The sequence below is a fragment of the Sceloporus undulatus genome, chromosome 3 (genome assembly GCF_019175285.1).
Source record: "Sceloporus undulatus isolate JIND9_A2432 ecotype Alabama chromosome 3, SceUnd_v1.1, whole genome shotgun sequence".
Classification (NCBI taxonomy): domain Eukaryota; kingdom Metazoa; phylum Chordata; class Lepidosauria; order Squamata; family Phrynosomatidae; genus Sceloporus; species Sceloporus undulatus.
The window spans coordinates 43,220,033-43,245,730 of NC_056524.1; the positions used below are offsets into that span (position 1 = coordinate 43,220,033).

General features: G+C 39.6%; 1 protein-coding gene across 1 annotated transcript; it reads right to left on the bottom strand.

Annotated features, from left to right (window-relative positions):
* Positions 1-463: 463 nt before the first annotated feature.
* On the bottom strand, positions 464-21,672 carry TBX19 (T-box transcription factor 19). Its single transcript, XM_042459606.1, has 8 exons — positions 21,476-21,672; positions 14,682-14,946; positions 11,322-11,456; positions 7,967-8,028; positions 7,418-7,483; positions 4,759-4,880; positions 2,957-3,092; positions 464-964 (listed from the first exon to the last, which is right to left on the bottom strand). Exons 1-8 carry the CDS (start codon positions 21,670-21,672, stop codon positions 721-723), a joined length of 1,227 nt encoding a protein of 408 aa, XP_042315540.1. The 3' UTR covers positions 464-720.
* Positions 21,673-25,698: the final 4,026 nt, after the last annotated feature.

Sequence of the window (25,698 nt, forward strand, 5' to 3'; positions counted from 1 at the left end):
CGATCGCTCGATCTATCTATCTATCTATCTATCTATCTATCTATCTATCTATCTGTCTATCTTTTAAAAGTTAACTTGTTATAGGTCCCTGTGTTGCTTCTAACTTATTATATCCAGCCTCTGCATTTTCTAATAACTAATATGTCTCTGATCAAGTACATTTGTTATTTTTAATTATTCTTGTGAGACTTCAAGTCATTTCTGACTTATGATGACCCTAAAATGAACCTATAATGGGATTTTCATGGCAAGATTTGTTCAGGGGGAGGGTGCCTTTGCCTTCCTCTGAGGCTGAGAGAGTGTGACTTGCCCAAGATCACCCAGTAGGTTTCCATGGTTGAGTGGTCTCCAGAATCCTAGTCTAATACCCAAACCACTACATCATACTGCCTATCAAGTATGACTACAGCCAACAATATAGTGAAATCAAGCTAAAATAGTGAGTAGCCATGTGTGTGTTTTACTGAGAGCCTTTTCCCCTGTCCTCCTTGACATGACAAATAATCATCTTTCTTTTTTACATAATCATTTTGTTTCTGTGCCTGTAGAACTAGATACCACAGCAACCCAGAAGTCTTCTGCCACTATGCTTCCTTATTTAGGTGCTATTGTTTCTCTTTCCTCTGTTGGTCCTAGATCGATTCACAGTTCCAAGCTTGAATGCAGACACATCCTTTAGTTCCATTTGGGATGCTACGGGGTGTTCTTGTCTTTTCTCTTTTAAAATGAATGGGAGGCTACATGCGCCCAGGCAGACTCTGTTAATCTTGGGAAAGCAGAGTCCAGAGTGGTTTCCACACTGTTGGGAATGGTTCCTGGCAAAGGAACTGAAGGTGATGAGGAAGTGGCAGGCAAAGTGATGCTGCTTCTCAGAAATGTTCCAGGTGGGCTGCTACTTACATCACTGGCAAGGTTGGCAACATTAATCGCATTGCTGCTGACTGTCCACAAGCATGGGTAGTGACTGTAACAAAACAATTTAATTTGAAAGACCAATAATGTCCAAATAAAGTGAGAATTTAGAGGGATTCCAAATTATTTTTGCCTAATAACTTAGAGCCAAATAGAAATTGGAGCAAGAATCTAGATTACTGTTTTTAGTTTTTCCTGAGAAAGCCTTTTCAACTTCTTAACATGGGAAAAAACTTATAATGGAGCTATCATACACATACATTCACACAATAGAAGCACTATAACATCATAAATTTGGGTAGACAAAATAACCATGGCAATATATATATATCAGATGTGGATATGTGGAATAGTCCATGAGATCTTCCGTTCAATAAGGGTGAGACTGTCCTTGTTTTTGAGCAATAAATGTCCTTTACAATATGAACAATTACAGTGATGTTAATGTTTACAACTTAAAATGTAACAGAAAACATCAAGAAACCTTTGGGGTACAAAAGACCTGTCAGTGTAGAACACATCAACAGTGGGTTTTAGAACTTATGGCAATACAGTCACAAATCATGCAGGTGCATGTAAAGGAGGTGTTAAACAAGAAAGTTATATTACAAATGGAATGGCATCTGGCATGGGAAGAAGTAAACAACCCCATCCATCTTGCCATCTTGTTTCAGAAATAGGCCTACTTCACACCCTCCCTTCCTTTCCTTGGAAAACCGACTTCAAAGTACAGAGATACACATCAAAAGATATAGGGCCATTTGGGCACATCAATGCTTTAGTCTTTTGCCCAAGGACACAAAACATGTATTTCTTTCTGGACTTTCCTTTGTTCATTAGCTTAGACTTGCAAGAGGCAGAAATGTTGCCAGTCTGACCATGCTCCTCAGCAGGTCCCCAACCTTCTCCATGGGAGGGGAACTGTCTGAGTCCCTCATTCCCCAGGACCCTTAGCAACCAAGACTTCAATCCTTCAGTTGAAGTATCTCTGATGTATCTCAATCTAAGCTCTCAGTTTCTCTAGTTGTGTGTGTGTGCGTGCGCACGCACACGCACACATGTATGTATGTATGTATGTATGTGTATATGTGTTGATTAAATAAAATGTGTCTCACTGGGGGGGGGGGAAGAAATGTTTGGTTTGTCACACCACAGACAAGGACAGATACATAATGAGAGGAGTTGAATTTTTTGCATAGGCCAAGTGAAATTCTCAAAATGTTTAGGTCTAAATCCAACTATTTTAGTCCCAAATGGATGAAAGGAACCCTTCTATAGACAGAAAGCAAATTCAAGATACACATGGAATGGCTTTGTTTTATTTTAAAAAATAAATAATATTCTCTACCTTTCAGCTACACCCTACTCTTCTTGTTGTTTTATACTTTCAAATCAACTCTCAGTTGTGATAGGATTTCCTTAAACAAGCTTTATTCAGAGGATGTTTTTAAATGCCTTCTTCTTAGGTTGAGAGAATGTAACTTGCCCAAAGATCCAGTGCATATCCATTCCTAGAGACTCTCAGAGTACTAGTTCAACACAAACCACTACACCATGCTGGTTCCCTACAACCCACTCTACCATCTCAATATATTACCTCAGCTTTCTGCTCTATGTGTAGACCAGGGGCCCTTTCACACTGCGCAGTTATAGTACTTTGATTGCACTTTAAGTACCATGGCTGCATTCTATGGAATTGTGGGATGTGCAGTTTAGGGAGGGACATTTAGAATTCTCTGTCAGAAAGCTCAACAAATCCCAGAATTCCATGTGATGCAGCCATGGCACTAGAGTGGAATTAAAGTGCTATAACTATATGGTATGAAAGGGCCCCAGATCATTGCTCCCCTGCAGACACAGTGGTAGAAATGAGTCACTTAAAAAACAAATTGACTTTTGTTGTTTCCTGGTGATAAATGTTGCAGAGTTATTCTTTAGGATCCCCAAGCCAAACGAATGATTCTGAAAGGAAGCTGTTGCACTTCAGTTTTTTAAGATTGCTGGAGAGGGCTGCTGCTAATATGCAAAACAAATTTTTGCTTACCTAGGGCCTGGGGAGTTAGTGCCACTATTGTGTGGCACAGGGACCAAGTTGGCATGGTGACTGGAGGGCAATGAAGTCCATCCTTCATGGCCTGAGGATACTTGAAGATCACTGTTGGTGCTGTCAATTAAATTCACTTTCAGAGGAAAAAGAGAAAGAGTTTTGCAATGATAACGTGTTTCTAACAAATCAGTTTGTGTATGAAATTTAAAATAATTAGAAACTAGGAAGAGATAAACCTTAGACCACAGATGGGCACTTTTGACGCTCCAGCTATTTGGGTGTGGGGTCTCAGAAGCCATCACCATCCTGACAAATGGTAAATATGGCAGCTGTCATCCAAAACATGCTGTCTAAGACTAAAAGGGCAGCTTTTCTTTAATGTCTCAGTCTTGCTCATTCTCTAAAAATTATCACACGAGAGCTTACTGTGGGGTAAGCATGGTAAATCACCTCTAAAACGTTGAGGAAGCGCATGTGTGTGAAAGCCTAGCATGTTTCCTCAACGTCAGGAAATTGTCAGCCGAATTGTTCGGGAAGAGGGAATTTCCTCTAAATGCAAATTTTCCGTTCAGAGGAAATTTCCTCTCCCTGAACGATTCAGTGACACTGGAGGGGAGCCACCGATTCCTTGACATTGAGGAAGCATGCCAGGCTTTCACACACACACACACGTTTAGAGGCGATATGTGATAATCTTCTCTGAGACCATTCACAGGTCACAAATTACTTGCTCTCTTTATATATATCAAAAATAATGCTGATCCATTGTCTATGCACATTTTATGAATAAGACTTCCATTACAGGATAGCTTGAAAAAAGAGAGGTGTGTGTCTTAGAAGGAAGAATGCTGAGACTGCCTTATTCTAAGGTGCCTGCTAAAACAGCTACCCTTCCATCCTGATTTCAGATAACGTATTATTCACTAGAGCATTCTCAAATCCACCAGCATAGCCACTGTAGCCAATTGGCTAAGAAATTCTGGGAGCTGTAGTTCAAAAAGTCTAATTATCCCTCAAGAGGGAAGAAATGTAGGTTAGTAGCAGAGCATATGTTCGGCAAGCAAAATATTTTAGGTTGAATCCCTGGCACCTCTGTGCAAATCTTTGGTCATTACAGTGTAAATACCTATCTTCTTAGTGGCTGCTCCCAAGATTTTCACAACTCTCTTCTTGGGAGCAACCAGCAAGAAGATTTTCTTTCATATCCTTACCAAATGTACCAAAAGAAGAACCTCCCTGGACAATCTCAAAGTCTATGCAGGCTTATATGGGATAATCACAGTGTAGCTCTTTGGACAACCTGGACTTAAAGGCATTTATTGGTCATAGCCAGCACTTTCAATTACCTGTATGCCTAGAAACAGACCATCAACCAATGAAACTGTTGTCACAAGACAGTGATATATTCTCTGTAGCCAGCCCCTATTAATAGTCTTGCCACAGCAACTTGAAGCATCTGAAGTTTCTAAACATCCTTCAGAGGAAACTTGTTACATTAACTCAAGAAGGATATAACTAAGGTATGTACCCCATGACAAGATCATACATCACCAGGAACAGACCACAGTTTAACTGTACAAACTGGCCACTACTGAAATTTGGCATCCAAATTTCACATTTGAATCCAGAGTACACTCAGACTTGTATCTTCAGGAACAACCTAACCCCAAGGAGCACAGGCTGCCATTTGAGGGACAAAGAACACCCATGGTTTTGGAGATGGAAGATTTTGTATTTTGCTTTTTTAGCCTATGTTCTTGATCCATAAAGAAGTGAGGGAGGAAATGACATGAACTTGCCTGATGGAGATGAAACTCTTTGCATATATGAAGGAGGATATGGAACAGCTCTGTGTCCTTGAAGGGCTGAATAGTGTTCATAACCATGATGAGAATGGGAAGAAGGCAGAGAAAACGTCCCACTGTACTGATAGCTGGAACCTCCAGCTGCACACACTGCATCTGGATTGGAAATCAACCAGCCACCCACTACAGAGACATTGAGAGAGAGAAAAATATTCTTATGAAATAGCTCTTTGAGTTTTGTCAGGATTTGCCAGTTGTTCTTGCACCAGTGCCTACTCATTCCATTCTTTTTTAGAGACAGTTTTATAGTGATTTCATGAATCTCCACCAGGGAGAGCCAAAAAACCAGTTGTTGTTGTTTTTAAATCTGGGCGGTAGTTTGCTGTGATAGTTCTATAGTTTCAAGGGCAGTATCTCCTCTGATTTTTTAAAATTAAAACTTACAGTGCAGTAGTGCAAAAGTGTATTTTCACTGATCCAATAATTCACTAAAACTCTAAAAGAAAGTGTGTGTGTGTGTGTGAGAGAGAGAGAGAGAGAGAGAGAGAGAGATGAATTATCCTCCCACCTCCACTATTATGTCTTAGAATTAATAATAATTATTATTATTATTATTTATTTATTTATTTATATCCTGCCTCTTTAGTTTGGGGATCGAGGAGGGTAATAACAGAGTTTATACACAATATAAAAACAATAAAACCCACAAAACCCTGACCCAACCCTCCCTCCCAAACTATAAAATTAACATAAAACATGATTAAAATATATAACAATACAATACAACATTACAAGATTATTCTACAATCCGCGAATGACGAGGAGATTTAGTAGGAAGGATGAACAGAATCGGTTCTGGGTGGTTATCACTCAGGGAAGGCCTGCTGGAAGAGAAAGGTTTTTGTTGCTTTTTTAAAAGCCTCCAATGAGGATAATTGGCGAATCTCTTCCAGCAGGTCATTCCAAGCTTTAGGAGCCATAGCAGAAAAAGAATTAAAAAGAACCCTACTTGAGAGTGGGGAGATTATCAGATGGGAAAAGACATTGTTGTTTCATCCTTGTCCCGTCCTTCCCACATGATCACAGGAAGGACTTTCACACGACGTCATGCAAATCCGGACATTGTCCCATCCAGGAAGCACAAGTGATAGCAATCGCACAAAAGACTTTCATATAGCATCGCACTGATCCTGTCACTAGCTCGTCATTGAAGTGGAATTGTCCTGGCATTTTGTATTAATGTGAGTTCATGTTAATACAATTCCACTTCAATGACAGGATAATGACAGGATCAGCACAACATGTATGAAAAGCTTTTGTCCAATTGCAGTCACAGACGGATAAGGATGAGAGAGCAATCTCGACCCAATCCTATCCCCATATGATAATCTCCTGGTTTTAAAATGTTGCACCTGGTTCAAAAAAAGCCACAAAATAATCCAGGTCATAATTTGGATATAATCCCCCTCCCCCGAACTACAGCAACAAATGTCACAATCTCCTGAGTGATTTGTCCCGTCTGAAGGAGTACAATGTCATATTGTTATAGTTACTTTTTAAAACTATTTTTAAAAAATACTGTAATTTGTTATGAGCAGCTCCTCGTGCAAATAACTTGCAAAAATATATACCTTTGAAAAAGTCATTATGTCACTTATTGGTTTATTTTTGTTTTTGGTTGTTGTTGCTTTAAATGTAGGGTAGATCTTGAAAATAAGAAAATGCCCTATGATTTTGGGGAAGGGGGAATCCCCTCAAAATGCCTTCCAAAAGTAATTTTTGTCTCCAGAAAAGAAATGGGGAAAGTTAATGAATAAGGAATAGTTGTAACATTAAAAAAGAATGGCGGGTTACAAACCGCCAAAAATACGTATGGAATACGTATTAGGGTTAGGAAGGGGTGGTGCTTCCGCACCCCCCTAACCCTAGTATGTATTCCATACGTACAACATGGCGGCGCCCCTTCCACATGGGGGCCGCCATGTTTACGTATCGGACGCTGTGTGTCCGCACGTGTCGTGGCGTCTATGACGTCGCTTAAAGAAGCTCCATTTTGGAGCTTCTTTTTTGCTCCGCAAGGGAGCCGCGCGGTGTGGCTGCAGCGGCTCCCTTACGGAGCAAACGGCGGCGGCGGCAGACCACCTCAAAGCGGCGGTCTATAACCCGCCAATATGAATTAATGAACTGCAGTTATCACATCAAACACAAAGGATTCATCAAGCTATCACTCATTGTCTTTTAGAATTGTTTTGTGCAAAATGGAAACAGTAGAAGCATATAAACTCTGTAGTAGGACAGGAAGTCAGCCTTTATTTGCTTTCGTTTTATGCTATCCACCAACAAGTAGATTCTACTCAGCGTACCATGCAGAACCAGCAAGGGAGAAATGATGTAACAGCGAAATTCGAATTTAGACTAGAAGTCAAAATGGTAGCCACTGGAAACTGAAGATACTTGTTGAATATAGAAGGTCAGTTATCTTAGAAGTGTGACACTTTTCATTATCTCTGAACAGCTGCCTGACAAGAAGCTGTGGCAGATGGGTTGTTAGTCTTTTCATAGATGTTCCATCCAACACTATCACTTCAAAGTAATCAAACGCCATAAGAATTATTATTATTATTATTATTATTATTATTATTAATGCTACTACTTACAGTGAGAATATGTCATGTGTTGACCCTCAGAAACAATATCTGAAACATCCCTGGGGTGGTTTCTGTAAGACAGTGATATTTCTTTGAGTCTTGTGAAACTATACTCACACAAGATACTTCCCATTTGGCTGTAAGTTCAACAAATAGTCTTGCAATAGTCACACTTTCTCAGCCTATCCTACTTTACAAGGTTGTTGTGAAAATAAAACAGGAGAAAACCATGAAAACGTGTCCCAAGCTTTTTGAAGGAGACAGCAGTTTTAGCTGTCTCACACGTTTAAAAAAATTAACCTCAATGACTTGAAATTTATGAACAAATTTGTACATTTTGATTGGTTTTTATAAAAAAATGAGCCAGAGTATTAATTGTAGAAAATGCTTATTAAAAAAATTAACCAAGGTAATTTTTATTCATTCCTAATGTTTACTAATGCTTAATACTTCAGACAACAAGAATGGGAGATGAAGAGTATTTGTCTCCTTACATTCAGCCCAGCATCATAAATGTAGAAGATAACATGAGACTTATTAAACAACCAACTCACCTTTCTTTTGCATCCAGAAAGGCTTTGGCAAATGGATTGTATTTGATTTTCAGAGCTGTTATCTTGAGTTTTACAAAAGAAGAAAAGGAGGAGTAGGAAGAGGAGGAGAAGGAGGAGGAGGAAAAGGAAGAAGATGCTATTAACACAATCATATGAAGAGCAACATTTTCTAGAACAGGTAAATTTTATTTCTGTTTGAACCCTGGTCTCTTACAGTCCTAGTCTGTCACTGAAACTGCTACACCAGGCTGGCTTTTTTTTTAATAGTAGACTCCAATAAATCTTAATGGGAAAGGCAGGATAGATGAAAGAAAGTACTTCTTCACTCAGTGCATAGGTAAGTCATGGCATTTTCTATAACAAGATTTGGTAATGCCCATCAACATGGATGGCTGAAGATGTGATAAGAGCATTTTGTGCAGGATAAGGCTCTCAACCATTTCTCATGATGGCTATACAGTACCTCCAGAATCTGAGGTGATATGCTTCTAAATCAGGGAGGAAATCATGTGTCTCCCAAATCATATGCCTTGTTTTGTCTCCAATTCTCTTAAAGGTTCTTGTTGGTTTTTATTTTACGAAACTGGAACTGGACTTCTGACCACTTCCAGTTTTATTTAAAGGGACTGGTGTGGTCTGCAGCAGGTCCTTGAAGAAGCAAAATGGCCTTCAGACCAACTCAGATGGTCCTTTATGGAGCTCTGAGTGGAACACAGATGAATTATTGAACTAATGTCCTAGTTCTTGTGGATTTCCCATGAGAATGTGATTGGCCACTGTGGGAACAGAATGCTGGACCAGATAGGCCTTTTGGTTTAGTGCATCGGATTTGTGGCATCTTTTGTAATCTTACAGTTCTAGGGTTTACCACACTGAAGGGATGCCCAGATCTCTCTCTCTCTCTCTCTCTCTCTCTCTCTCTCTCTCTCTGTCTCTGTCTCTGTCTCTGTCTCTGTCTCTCTGTCTCTCTCTGTCTCTCTCTCTCTCTCTCTCTGAGTGCATGCCTTCAAATCACCTGTTGGTTTATGTCAGTCTCAACTGTTTCCTAGTTTTCTTAGGCAAGAAATATTCAGAGGTGATTTTGCCAATTTCTTCCTCTGAAATATAGCATACAGCACCTGGTATTAATTGGCAGTCTCCTATCCAAGTACTAACCAGCGTTGACCCTGCTTAGCTCCCAGGATCAGGTAGGAACTGATGCCTTTAGAGTATTTAGGCCCTATCCTGTTCTAAAGGCAACAGCTTTTATTTTGCTGCTCAGAGGAAAGGTTCTGTATGTACAGATTTTATGTCTCAGCTTGGCTAGTAAAATAAAAATTTCTTCTGTACATTGTTGAACCATAGAGATATTTAAAGGCATCCAGAATGCCTACAGACAAGTAAACATGGTAGCAAATGAGAAAAACAAAGTACTGTAAATAAAAGATCACAGTTGCCTGATTAGAATCTAGGATTCTCTCTACTGCATAGCAATGTTATACCATCAGTGAGTAATATTTTATTTACTTATTTAAATATTTATAACTGAACATATATATATTTGAGACTCTCAGGGCAGCATAGAATAAAATCAACTGGAACAGTTTAAAACAATTAAAAGCAATAAAATAATTCAATACCTAAAAATATGTGAGTTCCTGCATGGCAGAATGGGATTGGACGGAATAGCCCTTGTGGTTTCTTCCAACTCTATGATTCTATGATTCTATGTTAAACCAACTGACACTTAAAACAGGACAGTTTAATCAGTAATGTGTAAATTGGGGGGAAAATCCTTCTTATAAGCCACTGTATTATTTCTATAAGCCACTGCAGTATCTGCATCTGTGTACATATATGTTAGGAATGCCATTCTTTGCTTACTTTGTTCTTGCATGCAAAAATGGATCATTTCAAACCATTTCTCCCCACTGGATGACATTATTGGAGGTTTTGTGCCTTTTCCAAAAAAAAAAAAAAAAGGACACATCACACAATTTTGTAGTTCAATATTTTTGTGTGTGCAAAAAAAATGAATTTACAAATGCCTTTTTTGCACACAAAAAAATCTGAAAGTGTGAAAAATTTGGGGGTTGTTGATCATTTTCTTGATGAGATATATCTGTACATTGGACACCATTTTTCATTATGGATGAGAAAAAACTACATCTATACTATATATTGAAAATACAGGATTGGATTTTAAAATGCCCCATGAAAGGCTGGATTTTCAGATAATGGACCATCCAGTTATGGAAGCAAGCAAAACATGAACTTTATGTCCGCATTTTAATGACTGGTCTATTCTATTCTTTCTATTCTATTTTCTTCATCAGACCTTTCAACATTTCACAAATTAAAACTGAGGCACATGTGTCCAAGCAACATCAGAGTCTGGTTAAAAGGGCAAGAATTATTAATGAGAAAGAACACACAAGCTGGGGTTGACTGCAAGCAGTTTGCCGTTGCCTGAGTTGGCAGGGAAGAAGGGCAAGCTTCCACCCGCTCCTCTCCTTTCCCACCTGCTGAGTTGGGTGCAAACTATGTTTGTACAGTGGTGCCTCGGGTTACGAAATTAATTCGTTCCGCGGCTAATTTCGTAACCCGAAAAACCTTCGTAAGCCGAATTGCCATAGGCGCTAATGGGGAAAAAAGCCGCGGCTCTGCCGCGGCTCCATTTAAAACAGCGCCGGAGTTTTTTCGTAACCCGAAAAAACTTTCGTAACCCGAAACAATAAATCCCTATGGGATTTATTCGTATCCCGAAAAATTCGTAACCTGGGTATTTCGTATCCCGAGGTACCACTGTACTTTCAATTCTGTAGCAATTGTGCACTCTCAGAACAAAGGAGGAAAGTGGGAGGAGGAAAAGAAAATGGAGGCGTTTTAAAAGTAGATGAATTAATAGGAAGAAGGAGGAGTATCAGGACTGTCCTTGCCAAACTGGAATAGTTGGAGGGGATATGTTATTTATATCCTACCTTTCTCCTAGTACTGGGATCCAAGACAGCTATAAGCATTGTTAAAACATAAGTAAAGCTAAAAATACAACAGTGTATATTATTAAATGGAGTCTCATATTAAAAGAACCACATTTAAAAGCAGGTTTATTAAAAAAAATTAATTTTGGGAAAATCTCCCACTAAAAGTCTCTTTCTCAGCAGCCAATGAGATTTTTCTTATCTGTTTATTTATCAAGATACAGTATCTACATTTATATATATATATAAAAAACCCAAGGTGACTTAGTAGTTGGAATAAAATAAACAATCAATGAATTAGAAATGCATATGTTTAATACTAATATTGGCGTTAAAGTAGGAAGACAGACCACTGTTTTTAGGTGCTCCACAAAGTGATTTTTATTCCCACATACCTCTTCATTTTGGTAAGCAGTCACAGCAATGAACTGAGTCTCAGGAAAGGAACAATTCATTACCATCCTGTGTGGGCCTCCAACACGAACAATATGAACTTGTGGCTCATATTTATGTAGTGAATTCAGCATAATCTGCAGTGAGAAAAGAGGAGAGAGACAGGCAGAGATAATGATCTGGGTTCAACAAAAAAGCATTGTGACCTGGGGCCCATTCACATTACAAAAAAAATCGGTTCTGAAACCGATTCAATCACGTGAAGTTCCTACTCACCCCGAATCTCACACAAGCGAATCCAGGGCTTGCACACCCGTTCCGTGTTAAATGGCCCCTAGCGCGGGTCTTTTGAAATCGGCGCAAATACCGTTTATTTTTAAAAACCCTGGGTCCTGGGAATGAGAACTTTGGCCTCGATCACGATCGAGGCAAATTGAGGGAGGGATTTAAGTCAGAGGGTGGGCAAAGGGCAAGGCATTTCCTCCCCTCATCGGAGGGGAGGGGGAGGAGGAAAGAGCCCTGGGAAGAAGGGAGCAAGGGAAGGCATTCTTTAGGAGCCTCTTTTCCCTGCATCCCCTGCCCAAAGCCCTCTGTCGCTGGGCATTCCTTCCCTTGCAGGAGGAAAAAAATCAGGTCATGAACGGAGCTCATGTCAGGCAACCCCCCCCCCTTTTCAAATTCAAACAATTTTTTTGAGCGAACATGCGCATGGTTTCTATTCCAGAATGTATGTTACATTTTTAACAATTTTTTTTGAGCGAACATGCACATGGTTTATATTCCAGAGGCAGATGGAGCCAGGCTTGCACTTGCTTTCTGCAGAGGGAGAAGCTACAAATGTTGCAAACAATCAAGGTTACATTTTTAACAATTTTTTTTGAGCAAATATGCGAATGATTTGTCTTCTTGAGCAGATACAGCAAGGGAAGCAAAGGGAAAGCTAATGTTGCTTTTAAAAGCATAAAAAAAAAGCATGGCAATCCCATCCTTTGCCTGGGACAGGGGCAGACCTGACCCAAAAGCCCACAGGTTTATTAAAAAAGAGAGAGAGAGAGAGAGGCATCTCTCTCCCTGCTTCAGCCGCTGAAACCCCTGTGCCTGGCTCTTTAAAAAGGGAGGACACTTCCCCCGATGCCCTGCAAACGTCACCATGACGATAGCTTGATTGGCAGCGGCCAATCTACAGAATGCATTCGATTTCTGTCAAAATGCATTCGATTTCAATTTGTAGTGGGCACTTGCTAACGGAGCGATTCGGGGGAGGGGCATCCGGATCATCCCAGTTCCCTCCATGTCTTTTACCCCAGTATGAATGGGGCCTTAATCTAGTTAATGGGACCTTAAAGGAGAGGCCAACCTGTTTAAATTTAGGCAAAGCTAAAGTGATTGGGACAGGTGAAAAATGCTTCACTTCTAGAACATGAGTCCAGTACATTAGAAAGACAAATCAGAGGCAAGACAAATTTAGGCTTCCTCAAGCAGCAACAATTTGTTCACCAACTTGAAAAAGTGAGCAAAAATAATGCTGTAGTTGCTGGCTATTTTATTTGGCATAAGCCTTTGCAAACTGCAGCCCACTTGAACAGATGCATGGAAAGTTGCCTCAATTAACAGATAATGATATACTTGTTTGAGGTGGAAGGATGCAATAGTGGGTGAGAGGGAATGGAAATATATAATGTACAAACATTTATCTGTACCTTAACTGGAATTAACAATCCTAGCATAGATGAGATGCTTCTCATGTACCATACATTTTGATGAACAGTCAAATCGATGAAAATTAGTAGACTGTTTTCCGTTTATAATAAAATATTTATTCTATATTTCTGTAGGAGGTTAGACAATGTTCCATCCCCTCCATGTACATCCATTCAATTACTGCTACTTTTTCCTACTTTCCTCTGAATCTTGCTCAATAAATCAGATGTCTGTCACTCTCATGAGTTTACTGTGGTATTTTCATGGCTCTGTAGCTTTTTGCCATTATTGAAGGACTAATAGCCAACAAAAGGACTCTGATATGACTAGCAGTGTTTGTACATGCCTCTTATTTGTACTGAAATACAAATATAGATGTGAAATTCACATGGCTTCTCTCTCTCTGTTAATCGCCATAACAATCCTGTAAGGCAGGTTTTGTTTGAGTGGTGCTTTGGGAAGGCTGGTATGGAAAACTGCCTGTGCCACAAGCTAATCCATTGTCCAAGCCAAGCCTTCCTAGAGCACTTGACTCTGAGGCTACTTGGAAAAAGAAATAGGCTACTCAGAGCCAATAGTACACCACTCCCAATGATGATGGCAATGATGACATTGTCTTCTTCTTCCTTCATTTCTTCCTTCCTTCTTTCTTTCTGCAACACTGCATTTGTTGCCTTTTCCCTCCTGTTTATACCATCTATGCCATCACAGGGTCTTAGCTCAAGATCTCCAAGCTATTTTGCATGTCTGAACAATGTTGGCATATCTTCACTTTACATCTGAACCAGCAGCACAGAATGCCCTACATTTCTCTATTTAATGTAATGCTGACAATCATCTCCTCCTTCACAAAATGCTTAGAAGTCTATATTCATGTGGCCAGGACAGCACAGAAATGGCGACCAACAGACCAGTGTTGATGTAAATTAAACAGATGATTGAAAAGTTTGTTCTTTACTTGCTAATGGGTTTGCTGACAGGTTGTTACAATGTATGAGTTTTTCATTTTTAAAAAAGCAAGTCAAAGGCAGCGTGTAACATTGTTGTTCCTTAGATGGATATTAAACAAACAACCCAACAAAGCCAACTTTCCTCTTTGCATTTTTAAGGGTCTCAGAGAGAATGCCACTTATTTTCTGGTACAGGTAGATGCTTTTTATTATTATTCCAAAGGCCAAAGATGATTCAATAGAATATTGATAATTATCATGAAGCAGAAGCAAGCACGGTAATTATTTCATTTAGGAGAAGCCTTTTATTCGAGTGCTTGACTATTGCCAACATTCCACTTACGCACCAAACGGCATGGGGGAGAAAACAAAACCTTAATACCCACAATCATTTTCCCCTGCTCTGAAGTCCTGTGTAAAAACCTCAACACACAAGGCAAACTATGAGGTGGGGGGGAAGAAATCCCTGATGGTTGAACCACAGCACACTCTGTCTCCCTTAACATCAAGGAGTCCATTAAAATCTGAAAGCTCCAATTAAGACCTGTTTATTCCTGTTTACATTTGGACTCCATGGAATAATTGGCATCTGTGGGTGAAGAGGTCTCTAAGGGCCCATCTAATTACATAAATGCACCCTTGATATTCCTTGATTGGTACAAGCCAGTGATTCAAGCCAAGAAGGATGTACGAAGCATGATGGCACCATACCTGCCCATTGCCATTCAACTTGTTGGTGAGCTTCACCTTGCTAAAAGACACCACAGCCTTCATCCAATGGGCCCCAAAGTTGGGAGAGTCAGGATGGATATAGACACAACTGTGATTTGATGGCTCTGGCTTTCCAGCTGGTACCCATTCTCCATTCACATACTTCCAGCGGTGGCTGTCAGTTGGAGCAAAATCCAGAAGAAAGGAATACATGGCATTAGGGTCTAAACCTGAGACACTGATCTTTAAAACAGGGAACATCCGTCTGAAAGAGAAACAAGACATGAGAAACTGACTGAGAATGGAATAATTCTAAAGCTAGAAAATAATTAATTTGAATATATCAATTCAATAGGGTTTGAAATGGTCTGTAGACTAATTCAATAAATCATTCATTCATTCAATAATTCAATACCATCACTACATAAATCAAGCAGAGTTGTGAGAGTTACTTTTCAACTACAGCTCACAGAATCCCCCAGTCAGCCTGACTAACAGCCATGCTGCCTAGAAAATACTGGGAGATGTACTTCTCTATTTTGCACTGATTATGTAATGAACCTAGCATGCCTTGCAATCAAAGTATACTTTCTGCTCCTAATGTAATGGATAGATTTGCTTAGTGCTGTTCAACAGGTGTGTATGTTCAAGAGACTTTGTTCAAGAGACTTTGGCCTAAAACCTATATTTACACCTAGCATAGTATTTCTACACCTAGCAACTAGCATACACTCATAAATCAATGGAATTTATCAATCTGTTACCAGTTTGGGAAAGTCTGGCTTGAAATCTAAGACTGAGCCTCATCAGACTACATATTCCAGGTTTCCATAGGCAATTGCCATGGTAGTTAAATCATGGTAGTTAAAGTGGGATGGAGGTCTAAATAGATAGATTTCAAGCTAGATTTCCCCAGACTGGTACAGTCTGAGGATTGAAATAGATAGATTTCAAGATTTCAATAAGTGTTATGCCACAGCATTATTGCCACTCATTCCCATGGAATGATTGCAGGGCCTGTCTTCCTAATTTCAATGAGGCAGAGAAACTTTAAAGGGCCTATTCATACAATTATAGCACTATGATTCCACAATAACTAGCAACATCTTATGGAATCCTGGGATTTGCTATTCAAGGAAGGAGATTTTGAATTCTCAGTCAAAGACTGAGCCTCACCAGACGACATACTCCAGGTTTCCATAGGCAATTGGCATGGTAGTTAAAGTGGGATGGAACACTAAATTTGTGCTAGTACATTTGTATAATGTAAATGTGCCCCAAGAGATGTTTTCAAGTTTTTTCAACAAAATAGAATACTGACACAAAATGTCAACATTTTGGAATTTGTTTTAAAACTTGTTTGTTTGTTTGTTTGTTTGTTTAAATTTAAGCCCAACTTTCCAATAAAGTAGAGCACTGAAACAGCTAACAAATTAATAAAAGAACACTAACACAAGTACAAAAGAAAACCCCAAACACACACACACACTGTCTGTCTCTTCCAAGCTGATCTAATTTCCATGATTGTTGTTTAGATGACATGGGGAGGGGAGAACCAAAGTCATGTATGTTTCCTTGAGTTTGTTGGAAGAAAGGTGGGATATAAACAGAACAAATACATAGAGTCAAAGAATTACAGGATGAAAGAGACCAGTCAAGGGTGAATGGAAACATCAGAGGTTGCAGAGTCAGTCTGAGAGCATGATACTTGCCAAAAGTCACACAGTAGGTTTCATGGCTGAGTGAGGTATCAAACCTTGATCTCCAGAGTGGCAATCTAGCACTCAAACCACTATGCCACACTGGCTCGCAAAATTTTCTTACATAACACCTATGCTATCCTGTTGTAACTTGGTGTGTTTATTACTTAGAGACACCTCTATGACATCTGTCATGTTCAGAACAATGGTGTATTGAGAACCTGGGGGACAACTAAATTTGGGGATAAAAATAACCCCAGAATACTCTATATTGTAAAAGACTGATCCTACACAGTAAAGTTCCCTTCATCTTTTCATCTCAAACTTGACAGGCTTAGAATGAGCAGCTATATGAAGAAATGGTATCCAATTCCACCAAGAAATAAAAAGTAATAATTGATGGCTGAATTTCTTTATAAGCATATATCACAAACATGTATTTTTGGTAGACACCATTTTTTTAAAAAGGCACTATTATGTCTGAAATTCCATTCCATTCAGACTAAAAATCCCAAAATATGTTTTCCCCCAAATTTGGGGAAATGTGTGGGTTTCCAATAAAAGGTGGGAAGCATGAATAGTTAGATTTTTAAATCTTAACTTGAGTTTTAGTCTTCATGCTTAGCAGACTGATTCTGAATTAGTCCATAGAAGTCAAGGGGTTAAATGGGTAGGCATAGTCCTGTTTCACTTTGAGGCATTCAAAGAATGGACAGTGGTACATGGAACAGGAGTTACAGACTACTTTTTGAAAGAGTTCAAAGATATAGCCATGTTAGTGTATAGAATCAGTATGTAGAGAAATCTTGTAGCACCTTTGAGACTAACTAAAGAAAGAAGTTGGCATCATGAGCTTTCGTAGAATTCCTCAGATGCATTTGGAAGAGGCTCTTTCATTTTTTAAAGAGCTCATTGACCATTAATTGCATACAAATCAACATTTTTTTCAGCAGAGTATTTTTGCTGGAGATCAGAGTTTACATTGGCCATGGAAATCCACTGGGTGACCCTGGGCAACTCACACACTCTCTGCCTCAGATGAAGATAAAGACAAAAACCCCTCTGAATAAATCTTGCCAAAAATTTAAAAGCCATGATACTGCCTTAGGGTAGCCATAATCGTAGAATCATAGAGTTGGAGGAAACCACAAGGGCCATCCAGTCCAACCCCATTCTGCCATGCAGGAAATCTCAATCAAAGCATCCCCGACAGATGGCCATCCAGCCTCTGTTTGGAGACTTCTAAGGGAGGAGACTCCACTACACTCCAATGGAGTTTGTTCCACTGTCGAACAGCCCTTACTGTCAGGAAGTTCCTCCTAATATTGAGGTGGAATCTCTTTTCCTGGAGCTTGCATCCATTGTTCCGGGTATAAGTTGGAAATTACTTGAAGGTACACAACAACAACAACAACAAACATCCATATACAGATACCACATCCTCTAGAGCTTTGTCAACTGAGAGAACAGATGAAAGCAAAAGAAAATGTTGTCACAGAGATTCTATGAAATATGTCCACCATATTGTGAGTTCTGACAGGGTTTGGAAATATTACTTGCTTGGTTAGAACTTCCAGAATTCACAGACTGTATTCTGAGAACTGTAGCCTAAAAAAGTAACCTTTCCAAACTCTGGTTTAACCCTCTTCCCATTCTGTTTTAGTACTCCAACCATATGACATCATCATTGTATGCATTTTCCCATCCTTGCTCCATATCAGTAGCTGATGAAGGTGAGAAAAACTCCCAGCCCTGGTTTGGAAATTATGGGAAACAAGGTTTTCAGCTACATGAACAAGCTGAAGTATGTTTCGTTCATCTTCTCCATGTCTTCACTAAAGAAATGAGTAATCAAAATGGATCAGACAACACTGCTCTGTGACATCTGAGCACAAACAACTGTGGTTTGTTTAAATGGTGGCAGTGTTACCCAAAGAACAGTTGTTGTTGTTGTTGTGTACCTTCAGATCATTTCCAACTTATGGATATTTATGGGGTGGGACAGGGTACTCCCACCAACTGTGAGTGATACTTCAAATGTTGGGGAAATTAGCTTTGCATGAGGCTTGGATAACCTTTGGACAGCATACACATACACACACACACACACACACACACACACACACACAATATAAAGCTAAGTGGGAGGACTCCAGTTTTGGAGTGAAGTAAGATGGTTTTATTTATTTAGAAAATATGCAGAGTGCAATCACACACACAAAATAGCAATTCTCATAAATACAGCATTCAGAGCTAACTAAAATGTAAATATGGAAAGGGAATAGCAGAGTTTTCAGAGTTGCAGTGGAGTTATATTACCTATCCAATTAGAAGACTGTGGCTCAGAAGAAGCTGAAGTGCCTAAACTGGGAGGTCCAAGGGCAACACAGAACATGCACAGAGTGCTGGTGTGTGAGGCTGGGCTGTGTGCACAGAGGTTAGGTTTTGAAGCCATATTTATATCTTAAAACTAGCCCTAGGTGATGGGCTATCTAGCCAGGTAACAAAAATTGAATGACTTGTTCCAGGAATCAACAATAGGATTCCAGATTGGTTGATCTCTTTAACTTTACTGTAACAAAAACAGTGATCAAGATATCCCTGACATGGATGGATGCCGAAGTTTGGCTGGGGATGCAACATGGGATAGGAGAGAGAGACTGGCTTACTGCTTTATGTGTGAACAGATCCTTTGTTTAAAGTTTTGAGAGGAAATGCAAATTACATGGGGGGGGGAGGAGCACTTTAGATCTGATGGTTTTGTTTATCAGGATGTATGTATGTCTTGGGAAACAATCCTTTTTTTCCTGCCTAGTGTTGCTGAAAGGTCATCAATCTCTCAAAAACATGCTATCCCCAGACATGAGATATGAAAATATGAGGACCCCAAAATACATCACAGGGTATGCATAGGTACTTAAGGATGAACAACTCTGGAGGATCCAGGGAGCATTTTCCACACATCCTATACCTACTGCAGACCAAACCAGCCTCTCCTAATGAGGATGAAAGTGACCAGAATGTTACTTTTACTTTTATTTTAAATAACACTTATATTAAAAGAGATCTTCTTTTACTAAAACTAGACGTGAAGGGGGGATACCTGCACACCTTGTTCTAGTAGAGAACTATGTTCCTCTGACATTTCTAGGATATGATTCTTCCAATTAAAAAAAAACTGAGTGATGAGTGGTACTAAGAAAGTCTTGGTGTGCATGTACCACCTGGGCCACATGATGTCCAATCCTGGTTTGAACCTTGCTGTGGTGTGCTTTCAGGTAATTTCCAACATATGTCAACTCTAAAATGAACTCATCACAGGGTTTGTTTGTGGTTTGTTTTTGTTTTTGCAAGATTTCAGTGAGAATTCAAACCCTGATTTTCAGAGTCCAACACTTAAACAACTACACAACACTGGCTCTCCATTTGGAACTTTACCTTGTCTTAAAATCATTGACTAAACAAACCACAATTCCTTGAACTTTGATGTCAGAGGGAGGTAGTATAATTAGTTTTCAACCGAAAGCACATCTTTCTGTTCTCTCCATGGAAACCTAAGTTCCCTCTAGACTTGGGAATGGTGGGAAGCAGGGAGTTTTTCCTCTCTAGTCCCCAGAAACCTGCATTTCAAGTAAAGTCCTCATTGGTGCTTGTGGAGACTTCCCTTGGAAGGCAAATAAATTTGGAGAAGTTGTTTTCTGTCCAGGTTGTAGCAAGGAGAAAAAGAGTTAATATGCCCCCCCCCCAAAAAAAAAAAACAACCCTATACCACAATTCCTAAGGTGGCTCAGAGATCCCCATGGCAAATGTTTATCAAAGCAGAAGGTCATTTATCACACACATAGCTGAATGCAAAGCATGGGAATGTTACTTTTTTGGGAAATTATAACTCCCAAAAGTAGGCCACTTTCACTGGAAGATTCTAGGAAATGTAGTCCCCAAAAGTAACTTTCCTAGGTTCAGCTATTTATATAATAAAGAACACACACTTTAAATTCACACAATTAACATTTGCCCTCCCTTTACCCCATTTGTCATGTAATAATAAAAGATATGAAACTAATGACTGACATTATAAGCTATAGACATGGTGCTGTGTCTCACTGTACTGAGAGAAAACAGGCAATATATTCATACACTGCATATGGCAGAACTAACCTAGATTATCCCAAATCTATCCAATACAGGTTGAAAGTGTTTGTCCAAATATCTTGACATTCAAAATGGAAGAGTTGTGCACTTTACTCGAAATATTTGCAAATTGATATATGTCTGTACATGATGTGATGTGCATATCCTGACATGTGTGATAAAAGAGCACCCATCCCTGTATAATAGCTTAAGAACCTATCACTGATCAGGGATGCTCACAAAATAACTGGAATACACCAAGCTATGTCATATTAAGTACTTTTTATTTTATTTTATTTGCACTATTAGGCTTGGTAATTTGTATTTTGATGTTAATTATGCAGTAAGTGTCTCAAGGTGGGGTCTGTTTTGATCTCGAAAGCAGAATACAAATTGAAATAAAAAGTTAAGTGATCTCTGTACATTCATCAAGTTAACCCATAGAGTATGCGGAGATAATGTTGAGAAAATTCATCATCCTCAGTTAAGCCCTCCTAAGACTCTTTCAGAAAAAGCTCTACGCATGTGTCAAACCTGTGCATTCTTATCAGCAAACATTGGCCAAAAGGAAAAATATTGTCTTGCTTTAGCTATTTACTTTTTGAATCAATGGGCACATGTACCGCATTAAAATCCACAACTGCATAGACATCACTCAGATATTTTATTTCTTCCTAAGCCTACAGAAATTCTTAATATTGGAAAGGATAAAACGATTTGCACATGCACACAGAAACAAAGTATATGGGCACAATCTCCTGGGAAGGCATCTTGCACATGCTCCGCTCAAATGGCTGGGAGTAGTGCAACACCTCTATGTGCATCCTCCATTCACTTCAATGGTGCTTGAGCAGGCAAATATCTCACATGGGTTACTGACTAACTTAAATGCAGTTCTACATAACTATCCCACGCACAGTTCTCTTCATCCCTTGCTTCCTGGAATGAGAAAGTCATACTTACCGGCCATTCTTTGTGACAATCATCTCATTAGTAACTTCTCTGAACCTCTGCCAGAGAGCAGCATCCTCCAAGACCACCTGGAGCTGTTTCTCAGTGGGGTCTCCTTTGTCTCGCCCAGCCTGGAGCTCATTCTCCACCACGTTGAGCAGCCGGGAGACACTGCAGTCACTATGTTTCTTGCAGCTCAAATCAGTCATGGTGACTTTAATGTCAGGAACTTCTCAGGTGACTTTTAGAAAAAAGAAAGCAACAACAACTCACACAGGTCTAAACCTAAACCAATTAATTAGTTACAATTGAGCCAACGTGCTCCTCACAGCCTTTTGCCACAGACTTGTTCTTTCCCCCGCTCTGTCCCAATAAGATGATGACACCTGTGTGTCAAGGTTTTAACATACACACACAACCATTTCCTAATTACTGACTGTCAGGTGGGAGGCAGCCTGATTAGGCAATTGGCTATCTCAGGAGACGAATCTTCCATTCAAATCACTACGCTTTTATCTTTTTGAGGAGGGTCTAATTATTCCGTTCAAGAACTATATCTCCATTAATGAAAATGGTTTAATGTCTCCACTGAAACAATGGCTGGAAAGCTGGTCTATCCAGATGCAAATTCCTCCTGAAAGGCAGAGAGAGAAGCACATGCAAAAGCCATTTGTGGGGATATATGGGTCTTTCCGGATGCAAGAACAAATTTGCCCATTTACTTAGATTTTGCTGTATAAGTCTCAACGTCGTCATCGTCAAACCCTACTTTTGTGACTGTGTAACAACAGAAAACAATTTGTGAAAGTTTCAAGTGTTTGAGCCTAATTAACTAGTTCTGAGAGGGCAAAGAAAAGAAAACTTCTATATGATCTTGTTTTCTTAAATCTGTTCCAATACTTTCTGTTTACCTTACACTCAGAACCTGGTGGCGCAGTGGTTAAATGCCTATACTGCAGCCACTCACTCAAAAACCATAAGGTTGCAAGTTCAAGACCAGCAAAAGGGCTCAAGCTCGACTCAGGCTTGCATCCTTCCGAGGTCGCTAAAATGAGTACCCAGATTGTTGGGGGCAAATTAGCTTACAGTTGTAAACCTCTTAGACACTGCTGAGGCGCTATGAAGCTTGTTTGTTTGTTTGTTTTAAGGACTTGTTTATACATCCATCCTGGCCATCGTTGCTTGCTCCAAAATACACTTGGAGACCACAGAAGGGTTGTTTGAAAAATTCATCATGAACCCAAAGCTCAGTCTGGCAACAGCTTGTTTTAATCTTTTGAGAAAATATTTACATGTATACCGATTTTTTTTACAATCCAATCCAATCCACTTTGTGGAGAGTGGAAAAATTAAGAAGAGGGTACATGGTTGAGATTTTAGAGAATTATGTATGGCCAAGAATGGAGGAAAGGTGCTCTCTCTCGCTCTCTCGCTCTCCAGATTCTGGCTTTAGAAGCATTTTATGCAGAAGAGATCTATCAATGGCAACCTAATTCAGTCAGTTCCACAACACAATGAGTCTCCATGGTTCAGAAGAAATCCGTCAGTGAGAATGTATCTGCAATACACATTTACAACAGTATGATACCATTTTGGCTGCCAAAATGAGATGTTCCGGATTGAGATATTCCAGATGCTCTGCTAGAATTACATATACAGAGCTCTCTCAAATCTGCCTAGAAACCCCCATGATAGCTTTGCTTTAAGGTCCATAAGTCAGAAATGACTTAAAGGCACACAACAACAACAACAACAACAACAACAGAGAATGCCAAGTGCCTCACAAAACTGCACATTTCAATATTCCATATTCCACATAATGGAACCAAAGCAATAAAGGTGGTAGCAAACACCTATATCTATGTAGTGCTTACATGTACTGTACTTTGAATGTCAGCTTCTAAGCAACAACTTTAGGAAAAGGTTTAATACATAAGTATTCTGTAGCAAACAGAATACTGATGAACCCTTAGAAGGGCTTTTCTTACAATTTTTATGTTTGTTGCAACCACAAACTGCAATTGTGCATGGCTCTTTATTGTAAACTATCTGCTGTGAACTGTACAGTGATGAAAGTGACAAACAGTAACAAGAGGCAGAAAGAACAACCAGGTCTGGACTATTGGCAAGACATTTTACAATTATACCTATAACTAATAAATAAATAAATAATAAACTTTTTATTTGTATCCCGCTCCTTCCCAAGATCAGGGCGGCTTACAGCAATAATAAAACAATTCATACAATACAATAATAAAATCAAAAATTACATATACATTATACAAAAAATTAAACAGACTAAAAGCCCCCATTAGCCCATCCTCTTTGCCACAGGAGAGGAGGGAGGCCCACAGGATTTTAAGCGGGGAATGCCTGCTGGAATAGAAAAGTCTTTAGATCCTTTCTGAATTGGGCCAGGGAGGTAGCCGAGTGGAGCTCAGTGGGCAGCGTGTTCCAAAGGGCCAGGGCGGCGATGGAGAATGTCCTCCTCGTGGTGGAGGTGAGCCTGGCCCCAGGCACCTTCAGTAATTGCTGCCCAGATGTTCTGAGGGTGCGGGATGGAATATACGGGGAGAGGCGGTCCTTCAGGTATCCTGGGCCCAAGCCATTTAGGGCTTTATAGGTGAAAATAGGTAACTAAGGCATAATTCATTAACACTATAATACAGTGGTACCTCGGGTTACGAAATTAATTCGTTCCGCGGCTAATTTCGTAACCCGAAAAACCTTCGTAAGCCGAATTGCCATAGGCGCTAATGGAAAAAATAGCTCTCTGCTGCCCTCCGGTGGCGGCCTTTCCATTTAAAACAGCGCCGGGGTTTTTTCGTAACCCGAAAAAACCTTCGTAAGCCGAAACAATAAATCCCTATGGGATTTTTTCGTATCCCGAAAAATTCGTAAGCTGGGTAATTCGTATCCCGGGGTACCACTGTATAGTAAAGGATAGCATCATATCTTTTGCCACATAAAGGTAATTGGTTTTAGTCAATTTTATGGTTAAAGGGGTTGAGTGCTGATACTGAGGTGTGTTTGCATTATAGAACAACAGATTTAAGCATTCTGGTATGTGTATTGTAAATGAATTAAAGTTACTAAAGTGGAGGTCTTTAAGCAGAGGCTAGATGGCCATCTGCTGGGGATGCTTTGATTTTGATTTCCTGCATGGCAGGGGGTTGGACTGGATGGCCCATGCGGTCTCTTCCAACTCTATGATTCTATGATTCTATGATTCTATGACTATTTTACAGTCAATCCTCTGTATCCATGGATTCTGCATCCATGGATTCAACCAACCACAGTTCGAAAATATTCACACACACACACACACACACACACACACACACACTACAAAAAGGAAATCTTGATTTTGCTGGTTTATATAAGCAGGACTCCATTTTTCCACACCAATCCTTGTATGTAAGTTGATATAGAATGCTGGAGATTCATAATAATAATAGAATTCATAAGCTTCATAATCTTTATGGAGGATAAATACGAGTTATTTAGCATCAGTATTGATTGTGTCATTCATTTGATTTAACTAACAATTATTGGTATATTTCTAAATATTGTTCTGCATTACTCCTTTTGTTCCAATTTTCATAATTAAGAAATGGATAATACAGGAGTGAGAGAATGTATCCATACCCACACCTCATAACCACTGGTTTCCATAGCCCAATGTAACAGGTACCTCCTGTCAGCTAAATGGAAGAGAACAAGCCATTTAATCCAAGCAAAACCACATGCTTCCATGCTTCAGAAAAGACATTCAACTGTTGATCCATACGTCTCTTGGCTTCACTGAAGTTCATGAAAACTGAACTCTCTTCTTGTGCTGTTACCAATGATCTTCTTAGCTATTACTCATGGCAGTGCATAAATCCTGCACTATGCCTGGCTCAGCCTTTAGAAATGTAAGTAATTGGCCCTTTATCTGCACTGATCCCTGCAAAAGTAATGAAAAGCCTAATCTTTGCTAAATCGTTTAAAGTCCAGTAATCACTGATGGTGTCAAACCCTGATTAAAAAAAAATAAGCAAAGCAGCTGTCTTTTTGTCCTTCCTAATTATGACTTGGCATTGGATGTCATGCTAGACGGATATTTGGTTTCTCTGAGCTTCTGGAACTGAACGTACAGGGAAGAGAGTGCATTCACATGGGATGCAAGGGAAATGGAAAGAATGAGTTTGTGTCTCATGGATTTCATTTGATCAAGAATTTCCTCTTTTTTA

What these genes read in the sequence shown, in the direction of transcription:
- TBX19 (XM_042459606.1), bottom strand. Translation starts at nt 21,672, where the DNA reads ATGACTGATTTGAGCTGCAAGAAACATAGTGACTGCAGTGTCTCCCGG. An exon ending in CTGCTTACCAAAATGAAGAG is followed by an intron (nt 8,029 to 11,321) that starts GTATGTGGGAAT and finishes GTAAAACTCAAG; the next exon opens with ATAACAGCTCTGAAAATCAA. An exon ending in AAGAGTTTCATCTCCATCAG is followed by an intron (nt 3,093 to 4,758) that starts GCAAGTTCATGT and finishes TTCCTCTGAAAG; the next exon opens with TGAATTTAATTGACAGCACC.